This window comes from Bombyx mori, chromosome 4 (genome assembly GCF_030269925.1).
Source record: "Bombyx mori chromosome 4, ASM3026992v2".
NCBI lineage: Eukaryota > Metazoa > Arthropoda > Insecta > Lepidoptera > Bombycidae > Bombyx > Bombyx mori.
In genome coordinates, this window is record NC_085110.1 from 13,465,983 (window position 1) to 13,485,036 (window position 19,054).

The 19,054-nt window shown below is 34.4% G+C and overlaps 2 protein-coding genes across 6 annotated transcripts in view; one reads left to right on the forward strand and one right to left on the reverse strand.

The window, feature by feature from the left end:
- Positions 1-8,663, reverse strand: part of LOC101744427 (monocarboxylate transporter 12) — a 56,416-nt gene extending 47,753 nt beyond the window's left edge. Inside the window, exon 1 of the mRNA XM_021351194.3 lies at positions 8,403-8,663. The gene's annotated coding sequence lies outside the window, so the exon portion shown is untranslated. The remainder of the gene's footprint in view (positions 1-8,402) is intronic.
- Positions 1,621-18,089, forward strand: LOC101744284 (chymotrypsin-1). Of its 5 annotated transcripts, none has more exons than XR_009973022.1 (6): positions 1,621-2,062; positions 9,031-9,156; positions 12,274-12,357; positions 13,738-13,967; positions 14,660-14,835; positions 17,847-18,089. XR_009973022.1 is itself a non-coding variant. In XM_062668332.1 (4 exons), the coding sequence occupies exons 1-4, from the start codon at positions 13,253-13,255 to the stop codon at positions 18,022-18,024; spliced, it is 894 nt and encodes a 297-aa protein (XP_062524316.1). In that variant the 5' UTR covers positions 12,562-13,252; the 3' UTR covers positions 18,025-18,089. The 5 variants fall into 5 exon arrangements, 1 of the variants encoding a protein (XP_062524316.1); XR_009973023.1 differs by having other exon boundaries at positions 9,047-9,156; XR_009973021.1 differs by lacking the exon at positions 12,274-12,357.
- The last annotated feature ends 965 nt before the right edge of the window (positions 18,090-19,054 follow it).

The window sequence follows — 19,054 nt, forward strand, 5'->3', positions numbered from 1 at the left end:
AGATTTCGTAAGTGCCGCAAAAATTGTGACGGTTTTCTGTCGCCCAGTTCTTCATGTGTAAGAAGCTGTCTCACTCGTTGTTCTTGGGACGCAGATAACCGCGAAATCAACTCCGTTTTTATCTTCTCATATTTGTTTTCCGTTGGCGGATTAGTTATAATGTCTTTAACTTCACACACGTATTTATAATCTAGATTTGCTAAGACGTGGTAAAATTTTGTCGCATCAACCGTGATATTTGAAAGCGCGAACTGTCCTTCTAATTGTACGAACCACAACGCGGGCTCATTAGGCCAAAATGGCGGGACTTTTACACCAACACGACAAACCTCACTCGTACTGTCCATCTTGCCGCTATTTGAAGTCATCACTAAGTCTTTCTTGTTAATACAACGATTTATTATATTTAATTTTATAACTTGTACACTGAATCACGTCGGGGTCACCACTGTAGTTTGTTATTTGTACTCTCGGGAATATTATGCTCCGAACACATAAAAGTCAAACACACCAATTCAACAATCATATAGTAATATAATATTATGTGTACAATATTCTAATAAAAAGTATAAAGAGTAAACAAGTCACTAGACACTACATGACACCAATTCAAACTAAAATTATAATACGTTTTTACAAATCACTTAAATCGACGCGCGCGAATCTCGCAGTGTGACGTCACGGGACACCTGCGCGTTCGGGAACTCCGATCGCGACCGATGACGCCCGAGTGCAACCGAATGTTGCACGCTACAATCGTTTTGCCGTTAATGTCTTTCTAAGTAGCAAGAATAAATATTGGGAATGGAACATTCGAGCCAGATATAAGTGAAGACAATCCGTAATAGTCGATATTAAAGACGAATAAATCATACAACTTATGATTTTTTAACTGTTTTAGAACATGCACACATCTTGATACGTGAACTATCTCACGGTCCACTTACTATTATAGTCGGATTTTTAATTAGACGAAGCCAGCTGACAGTAGCTAATGTCACTTTGTGAAATAATGTTGCTATATTTAAAGTAATAGTGATGCGTTCAGTTCTCGTTCAATCACATGAATGAACAATGAGTGTGAAGAGTTAATCATTAATTTCAAACTATAAAAGAATATTATTTATATTTTACAATAAAATTGTATTAAAGTGCTCCAATATATGTTACTAGTAGTATGTAACTACAATTAGTTTTTTTTATTTTCATTACATACCTATAATTGTTATATTTTATACATCTATAATTTCAACTATATGATGTATTGGAAATAGGACAGTCTTACAAGCTTCCTCGCAATGTTTTTCTTAATGTTTAAAACACTCGGTATTCAGTACAGGTAGATACTATAGGAACATAATATTTCGTCGAAAACTCATTGGTATGTACAAAGCACGCCTAAAATTCAAACCCCGTACCCGATATCGGCAATTCGGCACACCAACTATTCACTAGACAATCGAGGCAATTTCATTAATTCAGGAGTTTTTTCAATCATTCAATTTATCACAACGCTATTTTTATTTCATCAAAACCTGACAACACAGTAAACGTCAGTTGACTTCGTCTAATAAAAAATCCGACTATAAGTAGTCTTCAGAACTCACGCGTGAATGTCCTTTACTTAGTAACTCGAGGTAAAAGTACTGCTTTGCGTCAGAAATAGGCAAGATTGTGACAAATACCTGGGTTGGCTCACAATATCAACTATTAAAAATTAGTTACAGTGAAATTGACGAGTTGGATAATATACTCTAAAATACATCACGAAAGTTTAATTTTGTATACCAAAATGTGCACGTGTCAAGGTCATTCGCTCCATATTTATAGGAACATCATCAGTTAAGCATACTGCGCAGTTACTGTTGTAAGATTACCCTCGCATTTACAATTAAATTATTGTGACGTCCCGTTTAGTACTCGACGACTGATTTTTTGCTTATTACGAGGGTTAATTAGATTTTATTGTTTGATTACATTGCTGTTAAAATTCAAATTTAGAAACTTTATTTCGAGTAATGGTCCCGCAGTAGTCGAAATTCGACTATAATTAATTGAAATTGTAAGTTTGTACACTATTATGATTGTATTTTCAGACTCAGATTATAAATTATACTTACTCAGATATACTTCAGATTATACTTCTATAATTACAAATTTCACCAAGACTACACTATAGAAAAATATTAATAAAGAAAAACAATATTTAGTCTATTCTCAATTTGACCACAGACTTCAAGAACAAAAGTTTGACAATAAATAAATAGTACGCATGCGTGTGTGCGTCAAATACATGGTAGTGTGTGTAATGCTTTTTTTATTGATTTAATATATTTTTAGGCATAATTTAAAAAAAATATTAACATTCTGCACTTCTTCTCTATATTCTCTACAAGTGTGGGAAATTTCATAGTCCTCCGTCCGCGCAATTTTCGTAAAAAGGGATACAAAGTTTTTCCTTTACGTATTAATTATTTCGATAAAATAAGAAAGTGAATGTGGAAACAAAAATTAAATTTAGATAGTACCGCGCTATCTTGTCCACCTTGCCTCGTATGGGTTTCAACCTGACGAGGATCTGACATTTAGGGTAACGAGCCGGGAGGCATTTTATTTCGGATTTCATTAACATACTGCCACCCCAAATAAGGAGTGGCGGAATCAGGAGATTGCCAGCCACTAAAAATATTTCTCAGTGGGTCGCGATTCTCAACCGGTGGTAGATTCAGCGAAGCACTGCTCTTGCTATGTTCTTTCAGGTCGACCCCGCAAACTAGCTTATTGTTCACGCGTACTTGAGATAGCCCCGTAGGCTTTAAGCGATTAAGTATTAGAAAACTTACAACCTACAATTAAAACACAAAGTCCATACTCTTCGTTAATATCAAAGTTAAGTGATGAAATCGGAATTATCAAGATTACTGACAATTCTGGCACATCCCAGCCCAAATAAACAACTTACAATTTTAATGTTTTAATTTGAGAAAAAAAGAAATTAATTAACTTCACTTCTTGTGAAACTTGAATATGTCTTAAATGTTGTTCGGGCTTACTTAAGTTTCAGAAAATCCTAAAAGAAAATTCCCGGTCTCAATGCGTTCACGGAAAATGGAATTTAGTCTCTCAACGTTAGTTCTACTATCATTAAACTTATATGTATATGAATATATTATGTTAAATATATATTACGAATATATTATGTTAAAGTCTACTTTATTATCTACTTAATATCACCTGAAGTTGAAGTGCACAATTTAATTATAATGAAATAGAAAGCGCGCTCGACCTATTACGAATACTTTGAGACTACAATAAGCAAGTCTGTCTTATCGTTTTCAAATAGGTCACGTTTTCAAATCACGATAAACCAAAGAATAATAATTAATTATTTTTAACACGGCTTTGTTAGGTTGGTATAATAATAATAATAATATAGCCTTTTATTGAGATCCACATTACAATTATAAGACTAAAAATAACATATAGAAAACTTAAATTTTATTGAAACCTTAATGTAGCCTATTATTTGATTTTTTCTCATTTTCTGCAGATCTGTTTGCCAATCGATAAAGGCCTCCTCCAACCAACAAGGTTGGTATATGATGTGTAATATTTAACAGAATATTTGAACTTAATTTTCACCAACATTAACACATCCAGTTCACTTGAAAATTTGCATACGCATCAAAGACCGATGAAAATGCAATAATTTTATAACCTCACTCCATTATCCTGATCAGTATCAATAGGATAAAAAAGATGAAATTAATTTCATCAATCAAAAGATGAATTTAATTCTTTTTTGGGTGACTTTACGTGTGTTTCTTAGTTTAAATTACATATATTTTATTGTTTATATGAACAAAGTCTTTTTTTTTGTTTGTTAAAGCTAATAGATACTTTTATTAAATTTCGACGCTATTAACTACTTCGAAATTTAACAAGATGCATAGGTATTTCAATATTAGAATATAATTATTATGAGAGGTAAAATAATTTAAGGGGGTTTTTGAGTAGACAGTATATAAATATAATATATAACTTTATATGTAAATATACGAAACTAAGATGTCATGTAAATTTGTAAGTGGTTAAAGTCAACCCAAATACGATATTAACATGTTCTAACACCAATAAACCATAGTCTAAATTACCTTCTACTACTTACAGTAGGTTGTAGAAGTAAATATTTCCATAGATTAAATGGGAGAAGGTTCTGTACACTCAATGAAGCAGCTAATCCAGGCTTCAATTTTCCGAGATGTCCTTCCCAGCTACCTACGGGTTGGTGCCATTTCTTTTTAATAAATAAGTACCAAAAACGTGTTCACGAATGACTGCTAATTTCTGCTGCGCGGTACGTTCGGTATAGAAGCGTGGGACGTTGTTCCGTAATACAATTGGGATTTGCTGGCATAGCCTCTCAAGGCTACCAGCTAGAGTAGACAAAAAAAATATTTCGAAAATATCTCATATTGGGTAGTGCCGATGTCTAAGAGCTTCGGTAACCACTTAACAGTATGTCTACTGTGCGATCGTCCATACATGTTCAACAATTGAAACAAAAATAGGAGGTGTGTTTTCCACAACCCAACCAATAAAGATCTCCCTAATAGTAGGCATACAGCGGTCATAAAATGTACGATACGAAAGAGAAAACAAAAAAAAAATGTCCAACGATTTAACAATATCCGCGCAATCGAGCAGCTGTTACTGTTTAGTAACATCTCAATTTTATAGGGCTGTCAACTTCGGCACAATTTATTACGGCATCGGCGATAATATTCTGATAAAATGGGGGTGAATAGCCTTGCACCAGACATTCATATATATATAAATAGAAGTGATAAAGTCTTAGGTGTCGTGATTGTTAGAATAACGAGTGAAATTATTTGTAATGACTCATTTATTATTTAATTAACGTGCCCACCAATAGTAATAAAAAGGGAGGATTCAAGCAGTTTATTGAAATTAACGTACTGGTAGGTGCTACCATTTCATCGAAATACTACGGTGTAGAAATCACGGTCTGGGCAGCCACTACTAGACTATGATCTCTCTTTTTTTGGGTAGAATTCGTGGGTGGCATTTACGTTGTCACGATTACGGTTCTGCTACCCAATTAACATCAGGTAGGCCGTCAGTTCGTTCACCTATCTAAGTAATAAATAAAAATATTTACGTGTTTATTTTCTGTTCCGTTTTTTAATCTATTGTACATACATGTGTTTTGTTATTTTGTACTATTAAGTGCAGTAAGTACACTAACAGTGCAGATTTCATAGTTCATAAAATATAAACTTTGTGTAAGTAATAACCCTACCACTTCACGCATATTGGCAACTAACGCGATTACAGGCGCCTGATTGAGTCTCTCTCACAATTCACTTTGTTACCACGATGAGATCTAATTCTTTCAGCTTATATTGCTTGCTCAATACGATGATTATAAAGGAGTTAGAAGCTACTTTGTAGTAAAATACCGTACAAGGCAGACGAGACTGATTGGCATCTCTAAAATATATCCGATTGAATATTTAAAATAGTCCGATGCACATTATGGGTGAATTTCGTGGACGGGGCGGTAGTAGAAATAAGGTACCGAGATTGCTTCAAAATCCACAAATAGCTCCTCATGTTAGGAGCAGGAAACATGGCGTAAGACTAGGATTAGAAGCAATCTAAATACCGAATACCCAAAATGTGTGGAGTCATTTAATTTAAGCAACTCAATCTAGAAATACAAATATCAATAAATAGGGTTATCGCAAGGTTGAAAATTACCACATTATAATTGACGCAATAAGTCGATTGTGGATTGATAGATGCTATACAACTTCTCATACACACATATTAATATTTATTATTATAGATCGGATATGACGTCAATGGCACTTGCCACCTAAACTTATTAACCATAAAATTTGTGTGCCATAACCGACTTGCTCAAAAACTTCACACTTGGTGCAAATGATCTTTTCCTCTCACAGGCTAAATGAAATAATGTACATACATGTTTTTCTCTTTTATTGTGGATTTATCGTTTCATTGAGTTTCGAATCACAATAGTGCCAAAGAAGGTTTGTTTTCAAAAACTTTTGCGAAACCTGTCAGCAATACTTTTTGATTTAATTTATGCTTTCAGTTTTCCCGTAGATAATGATGATCACTGATCTTTTGGACAGAAACTGATGACGTCATAAAGGTGCATTTGTTTGTGCATTTTGTGCATCCCCCTTTACTTTGCATACGGACTTGCATTGTACTTAAGCTGACGGGTCGTACGAATTGAGTGCGCATACCGAATATGTTTCTTACCGTCAAATAGGCCCTTTCCATTCAAACCGCTTTCATTAAAGCTCTTTGGTGCGTGATGAATAATCCAAATCTTCAAGATAATTATTTTATAACTCGGAGTCTACGTGCTGGCTTCGTAGAACGGAATGACTGTGCGAAATACATTTAAAAAGAGACGATTTCCGTGAATTTCTTCATATTATATAAGACTTAGTTTGTGATTGCTTTATGCAAATATACCATGTGTGTAAAGGTATGTACCATATGTTTTAAGGCTATATACCATGTGATTCGTGCATTTTTATGGCCTTTCTACACAGACGAAGCTACGGTCCACTTGATCGTGAGTGGTTACCGTCATTGATGGACATCAGTAATGCCAGGGGCACAGCCAAGTCGCTGCCTACTGCGGAGTACTCTCTGCAAGACTCGTTCAAAGAAGCACATGTCATAGCGCTCGGGAGATATCTTAGAGGGGAGTACATTCCAAAGCCGTATGGTACATGACAAAACTTAATGTAAGCGTAAAAAAAATATTAGGTACCACCTGTAATGTGTAATGGTTATATACCTACCATCTGTTTAATGCTTATGTTTGAAGGTTTTGTGTCATCTGTGTATTGGTTATGTACCGTGCGGGTAGTGGTTATATACCAAATGTTTCAAGGTTATGTACTGCAAACAAAGATGTTTATTTTTTTATAAATTACTTTATGTTTAACGCTCGTAAGTTTATTAGAAATATCAAAAATTCGAATGCGGACATCCGAACAGATAAATAAATGTATGACTACTCGCATCCAGTCTAGGCACTCCCATAGGACTTAGAACGGAATCGTAGTACGAGTCACAATTGAACGAAAACGCGCTCAAAGTGCAAGCGGCGTGATACATAATATCAATTATTTGTTTTAACCCCGCGCTCTTATCTTATTCCATATTTGTGTAAGCGAATGTAATTTTAATGTAAACACAATTTTCGGAATTCGTGTTTGAACTGACTTATGAAGCGACAATTAAATGAGTAACAGATAAGGCTTATTGTCTGAACAATAGCAAGTCACAGCCGCAATGAGATATAAAAAACGGAATTAACTTAAAGTTTTATGGTTGAATGAAGGATATATATTAGCAGTGGATGAAGGAGGCTAAGATCACTTATCTGTATCTTCTAATGAATATGTATATCCGACGGACCAGATACGAATAAACATATTTATCATAGAATATATTTAGCCTGATATTTAACACAAGTCCCTATGAGTACGAATCGTTTTTCCTTGTGATTATTCAAAGTAGCAATTGTTAATTAGATATTAATGAAATCATAGTATCAATCGTATTACGAAATAGTCACGTATAAAATATAATATTGGCCGCGAATGGAAATTAACTTTATCAACTAATTGCCAAGTCATGTGTTTTCCGTAAGCTACATATTGGGTTGTTGTTTAATGATTTATTTGATACTGTTAAAACAAATTAAAAATAACTTCATCATAGTCACAGCTGCCTGTAAGTTGTATAAAATATTTGAAATAATTCCTGAACCAAACTTGGCCCGTTCTCTAAAAATATTTATATATTTTTAGAACTTTCTTTTATTAAAATAAAAATCTTTTAAGTTTGCTGATATTTCTTAAATTATGATGCAAAGATTTTGATGAGTTAGCAAAACTTAAAGCATGTACGCAGTGCGACTGAGGTGAAAGGCACGTGCCATATAGTGCAGGAAATTATACAGGCTTCCATTCATGGTCATTGCAATATCGATTTTTACAATAAAATATATGAGGTAAAATTTCTATTAATAACACTTTTTTTATGTTCAAGAACTAGAACTTCGAACACACAATTTACGATTGCGGAGCAATTGGTCTGTTTTATCGAGAACTTTGACTAAGAAAACATGTCGATTTTAATGGAAACGTATATATGAAATAATATAAATTATCGTGAATATATTTTTTAAAAATACGTTTTACTGTACCCGTTTTATTTGACCAGATGGTTCATTTTTATGAAATTTTCACAGGAGGTTGAATATATTAAATATTGTTCAATATATTGAAAGAGAATATTATATATACAATGTTAATACACACCTCTCTAAAACAGCTGCATGGGAATCGATATACACCTTTGTTTTGGTTTGGCCGCCCCAGTTTGAATTATCAAAAAAATTAAGAATTTGTAACACTCGTGATGAACGTTTCGGAATATAAAATCTTAAGAATTTATTTTATTCACAATTTAAGTTATGTTTTGGAGTTATTAGGCCGTTGAGGGTTATGTTTAGGGCGTTAAGAAATGCGCACGGGGCTATCCGCGCGGCTGACGGAGGGCGACTGAATGCGCGAAGGCGGGCGGCCGCCAACTTTGCTCTGCCTATTGAATATCTAAGTACCCTATAGTGTGTCCGATGTTACAGTATCTGTCTGACATTTACTAAACCACACATCCAAACTACAACAAAATAAGAAGGCATGTTTATATGTTATGTTTTTGTTATTGACAATCACCTTCCCATGACGTAAGGTAAAATGGTAAAAGGAAAAAGTAAAATACAGAAACCGCTGCATAAAACAATTTTAAAGAATTACAATAATAAAACTTAAATATTGAAAGTCGATTCACGAATACGTTTTATCATTATTTAATTCAATATGTGTGTTGTATTAATTTGCCGAACTGTCATATGGGTCTTGCTGATTTTTCCTTACTTTATTTCAGTTTCACGTATTTACAGGGAATGGCTGGCGCGTTAGGGATGGCTCTAATAATTTTTGCGTGAACTCAATCAACGTACATACATATGAAGATTACTACGATCATTTGGGATTTCAGTATAACTGATCGGTAATATTAGATCTTTTTTTTATTCGTATGCTTTTAGGCTTTAAGCAATACCGCCAATAAATTGGGTGATTGTATTTTTGTTATAAAACTTTTATTAGTTACATCAGAGAGGGGTTACATGTTTTGATATGTCTGTCAAATGAACCAGTTTTTAGAATGGTGCTCGCTTTGCCTATGTTTAGTGATACTATATACTTAGTCTGGCCATAAATACTGTTACAATTAAAAATAAAAAAAATATATTGCAAATAACATTTATTACTTTTACAGTGTGTTAGTTTAATACATAAATATAAAAAAAATTAAAGTATAAAAAGCTTATTCGAAGTGGTCTCCATTGGTTGCAATACAGTAGTCCTTTAAACGTTGAGGCCAGTTATCAATAGAAGCACGCACTCTTTCCATGGGAAAAATTTTCACTGCCAATCGTACGGATTGTTTTAGGGACTCCAAATTATCATGGCGTTTAGAGTAAGCCGTACTCTGTAAAACTGACCATAAATCATAATCCAGCGGATTAAGATCGGGACTAGACGACAGCCAGTCTTCAGCTGTGATGAAGTCCGAAACGTTTGTTTCCAACCAAAACTGCGTAGACCGAGCTTTATGACCTGGCGCCGAGTCTTGCTGGAAGGACCATTCTTGATTATTGAACATGGGGTTGTTAAGGGGCTTCACTACCTTCTCAACAATGGTATCTTGATACACTTGTGCCGATGTTTTGATACCATTTTCACAAAAGTATGGCTCAATCATTCCTTCATAGCTAATACCCCATCAAACCATCACTGAAGTCGGATAGTGCCCACGTTGCACTCTGTCGACTAATTGGGAAGCTTTCTCAGAGCTTTGAGCATAATTACGGTCATTTTGTTTGTTAAAATGTTGCTCAATTGTAAACATTTTCTCATCCGTAAACAAAATTTTTCTATGACCTCCCTTTGCGCACCGCTTCAGTAGTTATTTCGATTTTACCACCCTATTCTCTTTTCAATTGTCAGTTAAGAAATGACCAGTACGTCTCTTATAGGCTGCAGGTCCTAAGTAATCTTTTAAAATACGCGACATGGTTCTAGGTGCTATCTTCATCTCCCGAGATAAAATCTTTTGCTTTCGGACAGGATTTCTTCGAATTCTTTCCCTTACTGCTTTGACCACCTTTTTCGTACGAACACTACGTGGACGGCCAGATCTTTTCTGTCACAAACAGAAGAGGTCTCATTGCACCTATTAATAGCCCGGTACACAAACATTTTACTAATACCAAGCGTATGGAGAGTTTTAAAAATTGCATTTGGCTCCATACCTACTTTGTGTAATGCAATCACAGCGATTCGGTTATCTTTATCAACCCACTCCATTTTAATATCGCAAATTATTGTACAATGTATTGGCGTCAAAATGAGAAAACTCAATGAGAAATCATATAAAAATGACAGATTCCAAATTCAAACGTAATATTTTGTTTATTTTTAATTATAACAGTATTTATGGCCAGACTAAGTATAATATGGTATCACTAATATAGTATAATATAGTAGTAGCTAAATAGGTAAATATATATATATATATAATATTATATATATAGTATCTACTCACAATTTTCGCGTGACCTAGATAAATTTGTGGTGTGAAAAAACTTTAGTAGGATATGAAAATAGGTGTAGTTTTTGGATGTACGTACGTACCATAGATGTGAACATTGCGTTTATCTAGTTTGAAATTATTCTAAAGTATCAAAACAAAAGATGAAAAAGCTTTATTTCAATAGGACTAACAGTGAAAAAGAATATTGGAAAACAAAAAGACGGTGAAAACTAATATCTTGTTCTTTGTCGTTCCCTCGTTACTGAGGATCGCGACCAGACGTATGTAAGTCTTTCCATGAAGGTTGGTCCGCTGTGAGGTGGACCGCCTGTTGGATACTGCCTCCAACTATCTTCTTTATAATGTCCGACCATTTTGTCCTGCTTTTGGGTCGTTTTCCTCCACTTGATTGAGAATGAAAAGCTTTCAGACTATGCCTATGCGAACGCATCATATGTTCGAAAAAGCTGAGTTTTCGGGACCTTGTGATGTGTACTTATATAATAAAACTAATATAGTTGAAATCTTATTATTTATACATATTCCTGCCTATAAATATTGCGATTGCATGTGAAGGAAACATTGAACTTTACAACACTGACGTCGCAATTATTTTTGCGTTATCAAATTAATTGTTTCGTTAAAGTTATTATTGGTACCGGTTATCAGCTCGGAGCGTTACGCCTCTCATTACAGAGACCGCAGTTTATAACACACTTATATTACAACCACGTTTTTAGTTTCAGTGCAGATTTTAAGAGCGCCTGAATTTGGATACCGTGAAATTTTTTGTGTGTTGATCTGAAGTAGATAGATGGATAAATTGAGATACGATATAAGAACCCTTCTTTACAATCAAATAATATATCACATCGTGACATTTGACGATAGTTTTTATAGTTGTTTTTTATAATGATTCCCTCAAATAGTAAGTTTTGCCCTGGCTCAATCAAAAAAGCACTCACGCTGTAGCGTAGTATTGGATAGTGATTTTTTTCGCAAATCTCTTCTATAACTATATGTCTTGTATAGCCAGTATCAAGAGCAACTACCATATAAAAAAAAGATGTGGTATCGTGGGACACCAGGTAGGAACGAAGTTCCTTCGGCTAATATAGAATCGACACAATTTGCAAAAAAAAACGTGCTCAATTTTATGTAGGTTTTCTTGATTTTTCTCTGAAATTTTGCTGATTAGTTTTTATTTAAGTACAGGAAAGTATTTAGGAAATTCAGTATTTTAGGAAATAATAAATTACGTAAAATAAAAATAAATCGTAATTCAAATTATCAATTAAAATAACAAAAGATGTCTCTTTATTTTTGTTTGACAACATAAAATTGCATAGAAATAGAAATAATTACAAAATAGAGAGAGAAGGGATGAGAGAACGAAAAGAAAGAAGGAGAAAGAGAAAGGTATTATACACTACTCGTTTGTGTATACGACTGTCGCGCCTGCGCACGTCTCATTTAACGGTTTTATTCCACGGACTTTTTCTTACGGTTTTACTATCACATTTTTTTCAGTTCGGTCGCGCAGCAAAATCCCTATCTCCTCCAAACCTGCCGTAAGGAACTTCGTTCCAAAAAACAGTGAACAATAAGGTTCAGGTAAGAGGTCCTCACAAGAGGTCCTACCACCAGTAAAAAGTTGACATTATTAAAAAAACAGTACATTATCTACTGCCAGATATAGGATTCCGTATAATTTAGTTATGAGTAAATACAACGACGAGTGTGATTTCAATAGTTTCGATAGAATGTGTAAGTGTCTTGGATTAATATTGAAGTCTATCGAAAAAAGGAATATTCTGTCTGCGAACAGGGATTCGATAACAGGGAGTCGTCAGCACACAATCATTATACCTGTAAATTCAGACAGTGCCCGCCTCGCACCCGAGATTCAGCAGTAGTTTTGCCTGTTTCAATGCGCATATTATTATACAAATGTCTTGTCTTTGTTACGCTTGTACGAATTTCATGATTGGTACTCTGATGAATTTTCAATGCCTTCAATTAAATCTCTGTTGCTTTACTGAAAACTTTACATACTATTTTTTCTTGTAAAACTCTTATCCTGTATTTTTTTTTAATTCCAGAAAAAGAATATTTTTTGAGAGAAATTATTACATAGTCCTATTATTAGCCTCTGTCAGCGCTCATTGTATACCATCTGTCATTTTGTCACTTCTATTTGTTAGAAGGTTCATTTAAGCATTCCGTTATTAATTGCACCAGTCCTACTTTATTGTGAGGATTGCATCTTTCATGAGCATCAACAATTCCAGCGACACACAACTGTATACTAAAATATCTACTTAGGGTACTAAAAAGTTAACAGCCGAATTAAATTTGTTCAAGTACACATTAAATTAGTAAAGTCATTAGGATTCCCATAAAAAGTCAATCGACCGAATAGGCTGGCTTATTGCTTGAAAATATATTGCTTATTTCGATTTATTAACTGGTTTAATGATTGTAAATTTACTCAATACATACAAGAACTATGTATCAATTAACTCATCACCATGTTATGAGTCTCATACTTCTAAACATAGTTTATTCAAGTGACGTATTAGACGAAAAAGTGATTCCTAGAATATTAAATTTACACCCGATTCAGCATACGACTTCACATATGGAGGGTAAAGTGGTAGGAGGGAAATCAGGTTCTCTCGAGCAGTTTCCTTTTCAAGCACAAGTATACAATTTAGGTGCTATTTGTGCTGGGACGATATTAAACAGCTGGACAATACTGACGGTGGCTCATTGCTTTGATCACAATAAGAATGTCCGAGAGTTGGAAGTGCAGACGGGTGGGTATAAATATTTTCACTACTAATGATAGTGAAAATTATATTTTTTTATGAAAATTTTAAGTTCGTATTTGGAAATAATATTTGTCATCTTATGACTTTATCTTGGTTAGGGTTTAATCTCTACGATTTAGTGTCATTATAAATATTTGACCACTTGTAACTTTTATTGTAGGTTCAAAATACTTATATGGCTTCAAAGCAAAAAAGTATAACGTCAGTTCCTTGGTCGTTCACAAAGCGTATAACACGACAGCTCAATTCAGCAACGACATTGCTCTGATCTTCTTGACTAGTCCCGTAGAATTCGGGAAGCTAGTGCAGAAAGGTATTCTGGTTGATAATGGAAAATGGATGTCTAAGTATGAAAAAAACTTTATTGTCAGTGGCTGGGGATGGACACAGGTACGTTAATATTTTGTCAAATATTCTGTCAGTTTGTAAAGTTCAAATCGATGAAGTAATGCCTACTTATTAAATCCTATTAACTAATATATTACCGGGACTTTCATGAGATTAAAACAGGTGGTTTATTTTTTCTCAACCAAGTAAAAAATATTGACATTAATATTAATGGCGAAAAGAGAGTTTCGGGGTAAATGACACAATATACCCAATTTATTCATTGGCTCTGTATTCTTGGATTCGATGGCTCGAACGGGAATGACTTGCGTGTCTATTGCAAAACTCGTAACTGCAATGCGAAACATATTTAAACCATATTTCTTTATGTATATAAAAATCATAATTATACCTTAAAATAGCTTTACTTATAAATCCTTAATCACTGTTATAATTTTAATTTGGCTTCGAAAACGTTAGGAAGTTGTTCTAAACATATCATGGTTCCATGCAACAGTTTGTATCATTTCCTACTAACTGACTTATAGACAAAGTTATGATACAAAAAAAAAATCAAATTCGATATAATTAACACCTGTGTTCTTAAGGAAATCATATGCACTGGAGATCGATAACGTGACCTTATCGTAATTATTTGAATCACCGAATTTTTTGTGAGTTTGTTCGCAAGTATTTTGATACGATTGTAGAATCATGGTGACGTGTGAATTCGCTCCAATTAATAAAATTTTCAGTATGGAGGGCCAATATCACAGCGTGGATTACTGACGACACATCTGGGATACGTTCCATCTCGGCAGTGTGGTAGATTTCACAATCTCAGCCTCACCCCAGACATGTTTTGTTTGTATGGGGATGGTGAAAGGGATACCTGTAAGGGTGATTCAGGCACTGGAGTACTTTGGAATGGGTAAGGATTTTTTTTTTGAATTCTTAATTGACTTTTCAATTTTAGCTTATAGGGCTCACTTAAATTAATTTTTTATTAGACATTAACTTTAGATAGTTGTAAATGAATCTTTTTCCGAATACATATTATGTTTTCATTTGTGGACTTGTAGGATAAAAGAGAATTATTATTGTTGTATTTATCCACAGCTTGTGGAAGGAGTCCTACTCAATAATTACTAGTGATGCTTACACGACATACGGTCGCCAACGATGGGTCTTAGTATACAGAGGGCTTAAAAAAACTAAAACGCCTCTCCGCGTCCCTGATAACGTGTATACTAAATTTCACGACGAACGATTGAGTAGAGGAGACATAACAAATAAAATAACTCACTTTCGTATTTTTATTATTGAGTATGGATAATGTAGAATAGATATTTATATATATCTGTACTTCACAGACAGTAAAACTAGTTTAGATTTTTTTTATAATTGTTAACTTATTAGCACGTACACAATAACAAAGAAAGTTAGGTTAACCTTTTGTTTTTAAACAATTTTATACCCATTAGGCAATGTAAAACGTTGGGCGGGTAGCGTGTTTTTGAAATCACGTGTATTAAACAAGGGTTAGAAGCAAGCACGTGCCCTAATTCAAGGGCGAGGTAGTTGTGCGTTCTGACAAGGTTCTAATGTTTATTAAGGACGAAAATTGGATTGGTTAATAAAAGAAACAGAAAAGGATTTGGTTTAAAGATTATTTACATTTTCAACTCCCATATGTACGAGTATAACCTAGATAAGATACTACCTATTAAGTTTCTTATTTCATTTAAAGGACAACGTTTGTTCGAACATCTTAATTTATTGATTTATTTAATACTAGCTGACCCGGCAAACTTCGTAGTGCCTCAATTAATAAATAAAAGACCTAAACTTTTGTATAAAATAAACTTAAAACAAACAAAGGGAATCCATCCGACGGGGGACACATCAAAGGAAAAACAAAATTGTTATTTTTATTTAATTCCGAGCATTTTCATATTAATTTATCTTTTAAGCCTCCTCTGGACTTCCACAAATAATTCCAGACCAAAATTAGTCAAATCGGTCCAGCCGTTCTCGAGTTTTAGCGAGACTAACGAACAGCAATTCATTTTTATATATATAGGTATAGATAGAAGATAGATATTAATGTCTGTATAAAAGCCGTTATGTGTAAGTTGTCTATTTGGTATCAGATTTTATTTTGTAGGTATATTAATCTTTTTAGAAATCGTCTGAAATTATAATTTTTCGTTAGGTATTATGGAATTATTTTATGGCGTCTAAAATAGCATTTAGGTACGTATTTTGTTCTAACATACAATTCATTATTTTAATGTAAATAAAGGTAATGTAGAAATTCACTGCATTTTTTTAAATTTTTTTTATTGCCGTATAGGCAGACTAGCATACGGCCCACCTGATGGTGAGTGGTTACCGTCGCTCATGGACGTCAGCAATGCCAGGGGCAGAGCCAAGCCGCTGCCTACCGTTAAAACCATTTTAGTAAAACTTTAAGGTGAATATTCTTTGGCCGAAAAATGTATTGAAACTGGTTTGTAGGTTTTAAAAGTGATGATTTTGACTTTGACGAAAGACGAAATAAAGTTTTAGATACAAATGGATTTAGATTTGAATGATATGCTTTTTTTAATCTCTAAAAACACTTTTTTTTTCAATAGAAAACGTTACGAAATCGAGTTCAGAACTTTTTATTGAAATTAGACTACAAATAACAAAACAAACTGATCGTTGAAATAAAGGGTCAATTTATTTAGAAATCCAGTTACTATTACTCAATGGCATCAAACTATGGCTCAATCCAAAACTATTAGTTTGCTCTACGTAAATGCTAACAAATTTTAAATTACGCTTGTTATTTTGAATCTAATTTCTTATGGTGTGCTAAATAAATAGTATAATTAATAATTTTTAAAGTAATTTTGTCGTCGTGGCCTAAAGGATAAGACGCCCGATATCAAGCTATGCGACTTTGCTTTGAAATACGTACTTATAACATATTATGTTCATAATTTACTTCCCGGTGAAGAAATAACATCGTCTAATAAAAATCAAACCCACAAAATTATAATATGCGTGATTAGTGATGGTGGGACGACTTGTAAGTCCGCACGAGTAGCTACCACCACCCTGCCTATTTCTGTGGTAAAGAAGTAATAATGCGTTTCGGTTTGAAGGGTGGAGCAACAGTTGTACTATAAGCTGATACCTTAGAATTCATATCTCAAGGTGGGCGGCTGCATTTACGTTGTTGATGTCTATGGGCCAACCACTTAACACCAGGCGGGCCGTAAACTCGTCCTCCGGTCAAACCGATAAAAATAAGGAAATATATAATATATACAATTGCAGATGATCGTTATTTTCAACCGGCCACATAGCAAACGTTCAATTACTTATTTGTACCTAATGCACGTTACTGATTGAAAATAATTTAACAACTATATAATAATTAACAACTACCTTTTTTTTTTTTTATTGCTTAGATGGGTGGACGAGCTCACAGCCCACCTGGTGTTAAGTGGTTACTGGAGCCCATGGACATCTACAACGTAAATGCGCCACCCACCTTGAGATATAAGTTCTAAGATCTCAGTATAGTTACAACGGCTGCCCCACCCTTCAAACCGAAACGCATTACTGCTTCACGGCAGAAATAGGCAGGGCGGTGGTACCTACCCGCGCGAACTCTTAAGAGGTCCTACCACCAGTAATTACGCAAATTTTTTATAACACGATGTTATTCCTTCACCGTGGAAATCAATCGTGAACATTTGTTGAGTACGTATTTCATTAGAAAAATTGGTACCCGCCTGCGGGATTCGAACACCGGTGCATCAACACGAATGCACCGGACGTCTTATCCGTTAGGCCACGACGACTTAAATCTATTCTTAGCGCTAATGCTTGTGCGCCATCCAGTTAATGAGTTATCGAGATATTGACGAAACAGTTGTTATGCAGGTACATCGTGGGGATTACTTCACACGGCGACGGCTGCGCGAAGAAATATAAGCCGAGTGTTTATACCAACGTTTGGTATTTCAGGGACTGGATCGAAAAACATATAAACAATTTTTTTAAGGCGTTTTGCAAGTTTAACCAAACATCCGTACAAAAGAAATTAAAGACGAAAACGTAACATGGACACTTTGCTGTCTTTGTAAATAATGTTGATTAAATAACAAGAAATATTGGAAAAAAAAACTGTGTTGCTTTATTGTATCTTGATTTATTTAGACCAGATGATGACCGAGCTTTGCTCGTATTTTTTTTGATAACGCCATCTTGTTGTGTCTTTAAAGCGGCTAGTTGCCCTCAATTAAGAAAAATAGTATTATTATTCGCCAATAGATGTCGGGAAGAGTTGATTATTGAAAACAAGAATAAAACAACATTTTCTGAAAATAAATCGTAGCTAGATCGATTTATCGCCCCCGAAATCCCCTGTATACTAAATTTTATGAAAATCGTTGGAGCCGTTTCCGAGATTCAGATTGCATTTGCATTGCGAGACAAGAATTGCTCGTTTAAAGGTATAAGATAAAATGTTCGAATAGTAAGCAATAGCTATAAGTAGCAGAAGAGTTTATTAAACAGCCGATTGATCAATGAATTCTAAATCTATAAAATTATTTTATATGAAGACTTTTTTCATTTTTTTCCTATCTATTCTAGTGACCTCGAGTGGTCATACTAGATTCACCGAGTGAGTAGGTGAGCTCACGGGGCTCCAACCTTAGGACGATGTTAACACTAGCTCTCGCAAGAGCAGTACTTCGCAGAATCTACCACCGGATCGGAAACGCGACCCACTGAGAAGATCCGGAGAGAAATTCAGTGGGCTGTATCTATGGGTTAGTTTACTCGCCGAACCCTTTGACGCGAGAGACGGTTCGACCAGAACTATGACCGATGCTTGAGGTACCTAAAATCACCGTAAGTAGATCGGGAATGAACACTGCTCAAAGCGGAAAACATCTCAGAAGCATAAGGATTTGTACATTGTATTTTTTTATGAGTCTTGTTTTCTAAGATTTATATAGTTTGAGAATTCGGGGATCATTTATTTATATAAAGCTTGAAAATTGGTGGCAGTAATATTGTACATATTAAAAAAGATTGCAATTTGAAAAGCTTTCGAGATATATATTATAGTATAATCTAGACCA